The following is a 9,471-nucleotide window of genomic DNA, read 5'->3' on the forward strand; positions in this document are numbered from 1 at the left end:
ATTGTATTTAAAAGGCAACCGTATTCCCCAATCCCCAACGAGAAAATAAATATTCGTGAATTGATTGAATTAGTACACTTTATTTCATTTGACATTTAAGTTTTTCACAGCTAGTGATTCAAGCTGGACAATAGGGCTCACGAGGTAGCAAGTAGCAACTGATTATAAGTTCAACATTGTGTGCCATAAATTCATCAAGACAAATTAGCTAGAAATTCGTGCAGCATCCTTGCTTATCTGCAATCTCAGGAGCAAGCATGCAATAATACAAAGATCATGCTACGAGACAAGTAATATTAAATGTTGTCAGGTCAGTAATGTCAATGTACTGAGTGGCCATTTTAAACGAGATAAAAACATTACTATATAGTATGTAAGATTAGAAAAACGTTTAAGACGATAAATTAGAAAGATATGTCATTACTCATCTTAAATGAAACAATCATTTTCTGCCAATACAATGGAAAGTGATCAAATCAGGGTGGAGAATACAAACTAGGAAACATTTTCACTTTAGATAAACAAGCTGACTGCACTTAACAGTTTTGATTCAACATTGTCAAACCAGAACAGAAGGCAGGAGTGGAAAAATCTAGTGGAATCATTCATACAGGTCACCCATTTGCTCTCCAAGGCACCATGTTTTACAAAGTAATAATAGAGGACATTCATGTATTTTTGGTGCACTAATTCTAATTCCTTTGGCAATTCTCACAATACCAAGTGAAAAAGGGACCTCCATCAAACAAGGAACCAAATAATCATCACAACGAGGCCAAGTCCAGAATGTAGGAGGAATATTACACAAATGGGAAAGACACACACCGATACTTAAGACAACTACTACTCAAGATAACTGCTCATTTCCTATGTTTAAAGAACCGTCTTTCATCAATTTCAAGCTCAAGCTGTTGAATCTACCGCGTGAGTAATGCCTAGATGCTTTCCGCCAATCTGTTCCAGTTTTCATCATAGCCACAAACTCATCATAGCTGATACGTCCATCCTGTAATTGTTCAAGAAATATTTTAGGGTAAGATTCCTAAACAGGGTCATGTTTATGTGTAGCGGAAAATTTGTCAAATATTTAACCTTGTCCGTGTCTACTTCTTGGAAAATATCATTTGCTACATCTGTACAGTCGTCTGCTCCATCTTCCATTAAGGCATTTCGTAGCTCTTCAGGTTCAATATATCCATTCCCATCCTTGTCAAAATATGAGAAGGCCTTGCGAAGATGCTCATCGTTAGCCATCCTTTTTAAATGAAGAGAAACAGCAACAAATTCTCCGTAGTCAAGTGTTCCCTTCCCGTTATTATCTACCTGTTTTCAACATACAACGGTTTAAACACAAAAAGAAGGATTTTAAGCTGGAATATTATACCTTTAGTATCATTCAAACATTGGTTTAAGTTGGGATGAAAACAAGGCATATCAGAGGAAAAGAAACATGCTCCGGATTTAAAAAAACAAAACTGAAGTCCAGGACATAATCATAACATGAAAGTAGAAAACTTATCAGAATTACTGTGCTTCAGGCATTTTGATATGCATAGGTGTGAATTTGTAGGTGAATATGAGGCATTATAAGATGTTGCAAGCGGAAACTTTAGACATAATAAATTAGAAGGACAAGAGAAACGTGATCATACAGCCTCAATAAACATCTGAACTTCAGACTCAGCAAGTTGGGATCCAGAATTTTGAAATCCAGCTTTCAATTCTTCAATGGAAACGATACCGTCATTATCACTATCCATTTTCTTGAACATATCTTTAATGTCTTCAACTTCTTCATTAGATAAGAAATCAGCAATGACCTGTTTCCAGACTCCAGAGGTACAAGCTAAGTTATAACATACAATAAAATGGCAACAAAAAATACCATCAGGTACAGTGAACTCACCCTAAGGGCTTTTCTTTTGAATCTGTTCATCATCGAAAATTGCTTAAGCCTTGACTTGACAACATCTCCAAGAGGAACATTAGGAGCCTTTTTAGCATTTTGTAGCCAAGGATGCTCTGCAGGTTGAGATCATAAAAACGTTAAGGGAAACTGTCAATACATTCTGGTGACCCATTAACATAGTCATCATAATAAAACCGATAATTTACACCAAAAAGATAAAATCTCCTCCAAGCATCTCTGTTTCTCCTTTCAAATCATTGTTCAAGAAATCAAAGTCAGATAGGAAAAGGATCTTCTGGGATTTGAAATGTAAATAGAGAAAAACAACATTAGTCTAACCCATCTGCCTAAGTTTAGGAGATAGATGAAAAACACTATTCATTCACCAAACACTCTTAAGTCTTAACATCCGTATAAAAATACAGTTGTTACTAATTAATTGTGTATTTAATTATTTTTTAATTAACAAAACAAAGAGAATGTGTGTTTAGTTGTTAAGAAAATACTGGTGTCAACGTGTTTATTATAAAGGGTGTAGACGTAGTGGGATTGGGAGATAGATTAATCATTAAAATATACAAATAAGATAGTTTTAAACATATTATCATTTGGTAATATTTAGAGCATACAGAGAAAACAGCAATGGATCATTTCAATGAGGAAACTTTCCGCATCCATTTTAGTTTTCAAACATCTTACATCAAGGTCTCTTAAAAAAAGAAAACAACAAACATACCGAGCACTTGTTTGGCAGTTAATCGAAGCTTAGGGTCTGGTTCTAACATTTGCCTAACAAGACTTTTAGCACTTTCAGAAATACTGGGCCAAGGTTCCCGTTTGAAATCTATAAGCCCTCGAAGAATGGCCTGTGCAACCCCTTGTTCAGATTCTGCATTAGAATTAGCCTCAGGTAAGATAACATAAATTCCATCTAAGCTGGTGGAAAAATAAAGAACACAAGTCCGGAAGTGCAGAGGGTTGCAATACACATGAAGTCATGAACCAAAACAATACAAAATATCAGATGAAAATCTTGCCAAAAAGCTCTACAATATTTCTACCTTGCTCAGACCAAAAGTAAGAGAACAAACAAATAGAAGAGGGAACATGTGAACAACCATAGATACTAATGCACGAACAGTGAAGAGCTCGCAGAAATAGAAATATAATAATCTTGAGACATAGTAATGTAATTACCAGCCCAAAATGGGGGAACACCACACAATAAGATATAGAGAATCACTCCCGCACTCCATATATCTATCTCTGGCCCATAGTTCCGCTTGAGCACCTCTGGAGCCATATAATAAGGACTTCCAACAATTTCTGAGAACCTCTCACCTGGAAATTTGTGTATTACCCAGGAGACAAAATTATGAACACATGTCAGACTATAAGAAACAGACAAAGATTGAAAATGATAAGCATTGAGATAAAAAGTGCCATCAGATCAGACGTCAAAGCATCAACAATGATGTTAAAGATTAGCATTGTGTGAGCGGAAAGTCTTGTTTCTCTCACAAACCAAAATATTTTCAACATTTCATTGTTAAATTTTTAAAACAGGAAGCCAAACAAAGACGGTAGCAATATGTAATTGTTATAGATCATAACAAACACCTACATAGTAACCAAAACAGATATGATCCACTAGTTCATTTCTATATATGATAGCAGCATTAACACCTAAACAAAGCTGGTAAAGGAACAATAGTAAATGTAGAATATGAAAGAAATACGCCATATCATTTTGTTTTATGTAAATATTATCATTGTTCATTTACTTTTGCATAGAAACTCCTTGTACTGCTTCAACAAAGACCACATTACGCCACATGTAGCATGGGGGTATGGGAGAAGGGAAAATAAAAGGATTAATACATTTGGACAGAATTGCAATCCAGAGTGCAGACAATCTCCTTTCTTTACTTTCCCTCCAAGTCCATCATCAATCGTCATAGTTAATACTTAATACAGTAAGAAATCTACTGCCAGGGTTAGATGATCTCATTTTCAGCACAGAACCAGGCAGACTCCAGCTAGAAAATTTCATTTCACATCGGAAGTTTAGACCCCTATTATCATGGTCTGTTGACTCGAGGCAACCAATCTCATTAACACAAATGGCACTCAGAAATCAAGACTAAATAACAGCAAGGGGATTCTCAGCTCATCACTACAACAAAGACTATCCTCTTTTTTATTTATTATTTTATGTGGAAGATGTAAATCTAAACTGTAGGGACCTTAAACGCGCTAAGTGTGCTTCCCTAGACAGACTTCATAAGCACCCCCGATGAGTAGCAACAGGACATTGACAGTGTCACTTGAAATGTAATTCCACTCAATACAAGTGCTAAACGACTCAACTCGCTCCATCTCACCATCAATGAAGTATGAGCTTCGACTTCAACAGAATACAGAACTACCAAGAATCAATGACTTCCCCCTTTTTTTCTACTCCCATAGTCCGATCCCAAACTAAATCCACACAATGCACACTGCAATTCAATTCAACCACATATGCACACTGCAATTCAATTCAACCACATACTATTACAGAACATACTAAACAGAAGTGGCAAATAGAATCAGTTTACAAGTGGGGAGTTCGTTCAAATGTATCTGGACACTCTGCATTAGTGATAAATATCAAGGCTCACTTGTGAAACCTCAGATATCCCAAAAAAAAAAAAAAGGAGCTTTTAGAAATTAGAATCCGTTAAGTTTCAATCTTTCTCTCAGCTAGCACTCCAGTAGGCCAAATCCCAAAACCCTTCACATTTCTCAACGCAAACTCAGCTACACTCAATTATTCACTTATTCATATACTAAAATTAGACTTCACATTTCAAAATTTTCGCCTACATTCCTAAGCATCGGATTGCAAGACTTTCAATTGTTTTCATCCCTCCATACCTGGCTTGAAGAATATGGACAACCCAAAATCGATAGCCTTGAGAGGCGAGTTCTCCTTCTTATTAGCAAACAAGAAATTCTCTGGCTTGAGGTCCCTGTGGATCACCCCGTGCTTGTGGCAAAGCTGCACTACCTCCACGATGGTCCGTGCAACCGCTGCGGCCGCCCTCTCCGTATAATGACCCCTGGCAACGATTCGGTCAAAGAGCTCACCGCCCTCACAGAGTTCCATGACGAGATGGACTGCATTGTCATCCTCGCAGGCCTCCCGGAGCGACACGATGGACGGGCTTCGCGGCAGGTGGCGCATGATTGCCACCTCGCGACGGACGTCCTCAACGTCCACGGCAGTGCGGAGCTTCCGCTTCGAGATGCTCTTGCACGCGAGCAACTCCCGCGTCTCGCGGTCGATGCAGAGGTACGTCACTCCGAACTCGCCACGGCCGAGCTCGCGGTCTACCAGGTACCGGTCCTCGATGTTCTCTTTGGGAACGCCGGTGAGGACGGTGATCGGAGGAGGCTTCTTCTTCCCACCGATGCCTCCGGCGGCGGAGGAGTCTCCAGCAGCAGCACGCTTAGCGTGGTGGTCGGAGAAGCTGGATTTGACGTCCTCGCGGGCGACGGCGGCCGGAGATCTGCAGCAGTTTCCCATTTGCGGCGATGGTGGTGGCGGATCGGGATGGGAAGTGTGGAAGGGTGAGAAGGGAAAGTGTGTGTGAAAGCAGTGGTAGGGTGTACGGTAACGGCTGGGGATGCGGATTTTTAGGAGCGAGGTAGCTCGTGTCTAATTTAAATTATTACTTTTTGTATTTGTAGGTTTCAAAAGAATCTATCCTCTTTTCTTTGTCTTCAAAAATTAATCTATTCTTTCTTTTCTGCGCTGATTAATTGCTTTTCTATTTAAAATGAAATAATTATTGCAATATAAATTTCATTTAATTTTTAATGTATGGGATTTTACCAAATCTATCAGAGTTGCACCGAATAATGCAATTGCTTATATACTTTCAAAGCAGTAAAGACATTAAAGTCCAAAGTGGATATATAATTACTTAAAATAGTTTTTAAGATTTAAATTTTTTTACACTGATCTTTCAAGTAGAATTTTAAGTATTATAGTAATGAATCAGTTGTCAAAATACTGATGTGACTATTTTTTATTATTCTAAACATTTTCAACAACTAAATGACTAGATTCATTTTAATTTGGATATAATTTGTTTCCTTCCCTATTTTATAATCTTAATTCATATCGAACACATTTTTTATCTTCTTCATCTCTCTTTTTTCTTCTTCTCTATCTCTTTAGTTCAAGTACTCGTTCTTATACTAGTTGCTCTTTTGAGCTGTTTCATAAAACTCTAGTTACAATTACTAAAGCACTGTTTGTTTTCGATTTATTCGTATATTCAGGAACTCGCTTTATTTTATTTTATTTATTTTAATTCCTAAATTTCGCATTGATAAACATGAGCTATGGTTTAATCCTTCCTACAAGGGTGGTTTTAATCGGTGAGGTGTTCTGTTATTTATTTTTTGTTTTGGTTGCAATGTTGCAATGCTATGAGATGCATTGAAAATATTGTTCATCACTTGTATTAAGGATGGTTTCAGTAGTTTCAAATTGATTTAATTAAAAAATATTGCTTAACTGGAATCATATATTCACTTTGTAAAAATAAACAGATGGAGAAGAAGAAAAAAAAAGAGATAAAGAAAAAGATGAAAAACATACATATTTGAGATAGGATTATAAAATAGGGAAGAGATTAAATTGGATCTAAATTAAAATGAATACACGTCACTTAATTGTTTCGATCGTCTAGCGTGGTAAAAGATGGTCACATCCACATTCTGACAACTAATTTAGTATCGAAAATGACACAAAGACCATTATAGTTTTCGAAGAACTACTATAAAAAAATTTAGATCTTAATAGCCATTTTGTGAATAATTACATAAATTTCAGGAACTAGTACGAGAATTTACACTCTAAAGTGGTCTTGAAAAATGGCATTATAAATTAAAATTATCTCTGAAATTTTAATTGTATTAATTATATTAACATGGACTATTAATAACATGAGTCACTTTATGATTTAATCACGTGTAATAATATGATAATAGGTTGATCAGTGACATATGACATACTGATGTGTGTTGTAACATATCACAATATTATTTGGCCATAAATTAATTTTTATCACATATCATAAATTCATAACATTATTCGTTTATGTATTATTTACTATGTTATCATTATGCTGACATAAATAGTTATATCATGTGTCGTCATACTTTTTTATTTATAATATTTAAATTAAAAATTATTCCTTAAGATAATAAAGTTATCATATTAAATAAAAAGAAAAAAAGTATAAAGACCTAATTGAAAATTTTACGAAACTATATGGACCAACAGAGTAATTAAACCTTATTTTTAATATATTTTATATAAATGACTGATTTAATAGACTAAATTTTCATAAATTATAGTCGTTCTTGAAATTTTTTATTTTTACCATTTTAGTTTCTTAGATTTAAAATTCACTATATTGGTACTCAAGATCCAGCTCCAAGATATTATATTGATCCCTAGATCTTTTTCTGATATTGAGTTAACAAAGAATGTTGAGATAACTCTGACTTACCATGCTAGACATACGACTAAATGATGTCATTTCATTTGCAGTCGTTTTAGATAATAGAGATAAAATGGTTAGTACATCGTATAAACTTTTCTTTATCTTCTTATTTTTGTCTTGTTTAAGCGCCAAAATGAAATGATACTGTTTAATTCTATGTCCAGTGTGACAAGTCAGAATCAGTTCAATATTTCATTAGTTGACTCACTAATAGAAAAAGTCTAAGAATCAATATGGTACACAAAACTTAATTTCAAAATTAATATAGTGAATTTTAGACTTAAAGAACTAAAATGATAAATATTATGAATCTAAAAAACCATTTTAAAAATTTTATCAATTTAGTGACTAACTTTTTACTTAGGTTCAGTTTGGGTAAACAGCTTAATTAAGCTCTTTTTGAAAAATAGCTTAAACCATAAATAACTATATTAAAATTAGCTTATAAATAAGTTATTTTGTATTTGAATTTTAGTTTTAAAGGTGCTTATTTTAAAAGAAATGTGATAAAAAAAATTTATTATGAGAAAAATTATTTTTTTAAATTTCTCTATAAACTCTTAAATAACTTCTTAAAAAGTTGCAATTTTATTTTAAAAATACATCAAATATTAATACTATTATTTTTCGTCAAACACTCAAAAAAAGTTATTTTTAAAATTTTTCAAACGAATTCTTAATATAATTGTATGAGAATAACTTACTAAATGGACACATCTACACAAGAGTGACATGGTATCACCGCTAAATTATTAGGTTACAAGCAAGTTATTATTATATAAAAGAAAATCCTTCTATAAAAGTGACTAAAACCTTATGTCTATATTCCATCGATACCTAAAAACTTGTGGGGTTTTTTCTGGTATTTAATTAAAAGAAAATTGATGGTACGAGTACATAGTAAATTTTCATAAGATTGGCTGGCCACATTGAAATTCAGGGATCTGAATTAGAGAGGTCCTTTTTCTGTTGAGGCTGTTTACCGTTTGTGTGTTCTGTCTTCTTGCCATTGTCCCAAAATAGTGTAGAGATCTGTTGCTATTTATTCTTCTTAAATGCTAATTGCTACTTGAGCCAACTCTGTCTTCTAATGAGGCAAAAATATGTAGAATGGTTTAATAGTAATAAACTGTTAGTGGACAAAATCAGATTCTTGTTATAGGACAAAATCAATAATTGAGATTACAGTTATCAATAAAATTAATAATAATAAAAGAATCTTGTTAACAAGTATCACATAACAAATGCGGGTAGAAAATGCCTGCTTTTTTTTTTTATCCTTCTCTCCTTTTTTTATTTGATTTTTTATTTTTTTCTGTATTCTTTCATTGTTATTATTATTATCATCATCTTTTTTTTAGTTAAATATCACATAATTAATTTAAAAAGTATATCATATTTTTATGTCACAGTTGAAAAATTTTTGTGTCAAAATAAAAAATTTTTTGTGTCACAGTTAAAAAATTTTGATACTATTTTTTGATAAATTCTGCACAATTTAAAACTCTCATCCTTCCTCCTCCTCCTCCTCTTCTTCTTCGTCATCATCTTCATCATCTTTTTCTTCTTCCTCATTTCATCCTCTTAACAAGAACTTATGTCATAGTTACAAAATTTTGGTGTTAAAATTAAGAAAATTCTTCTGTCACAGTTAAAAATTTTCAATGCTATTTTCTGATAAATTTTGCCTAACTCAAAACTCTTCCTCTTCATTTTCTTCTTTTTCAGTTTAATACTACATAATCAATAATTTAGTGATAAGTGATAACAAAACACATCTTTTAGTTAGAATTGACACATAAATTTTTGGTAAATGACACAAAAAATCTTTAAAGAATCACAAGTTTAAAAATATTAACCCACTCAACCAACAAAATATACTCAAATATATTTTAGAACAAAAAAGTACATTAATTTATTATAAATGACACAAAAATGGCTAAACCTCTTATATATGAATTAAATACCACCTAACTAATTCAACGATAAGAAAAGTAC

General features: G+C 33.4%; 1 protein-coding gene across 1 annotated transcript; it reads right to left on the minus strand.

Moving 5' to 3' along the window:
* LOC107639559 (calcium-dependent protein kinase 13) lies at window positions 405–5,602 on the minus strand. Its single transcript, XM_016343095.2, has 7 exons — window positions 4,829–5,602; window positions 3,107–3,250; window positions 2,646–2,798; window positions 1,907–2,022; window positions 1,653–1,820; window positions 1,093–1,323; window positions 405–1,006 (listed from the first exon to the last, which is right to left on the minus strand). Exons 1-7 carry the CDS (start codon window positions 5,478–5,480, stop codon window positions 848–850), a joined length of 1,623 nt encoding a protein of 540 aa, XP_016198581.1. The 5' UTR covers window positions 5,481–5,602; the 3' UTR covers window positions 405–847.

This window comes from Arachis ipaensis, chromosome B04, assembly GCF_000816755.2.
Source record: "Arachis ipaensis cultivar K30076 chromosome B04, Araip1.1, whole genome shotgun sequence".
In the NCBI taxonomy this organism is placed as follows: domain Eukaryota; kingdom Viridiplantae; phylum Streptophyta; class Magnoliopsida; order Fabales; family Fabaceae; genus Arachis; species Arachis ipaensis.

What these genes read in the sequence shown, in the direction of transcription:
- LOC107639559 (XM_016343095.2), bottom strand. Translation starts at nt 5,480, where the DNA reads ATGGGAAACTGCTGCAGATCTCCGGCCGCCGTCGCCCGCGAGGACGTC. An exon ending in AACTGCCAAACAAGTGCTCG is followed by an intron (nt 2,023 to 2,645) that starts GTATGTTTGTTG and finishes CTCAACCTGCAG; the next exon opens with AGCATCCTTGGCTACAAAAT. An exon ending in TTCAGATGTTTATTGAGGCT is followed by an intron (nt 1,324 to 1,652) that starts GTATGATCACGT and finishes TGTTGAAAACAG; the next exon opens with GTAGATAATAACGGGAAGGG.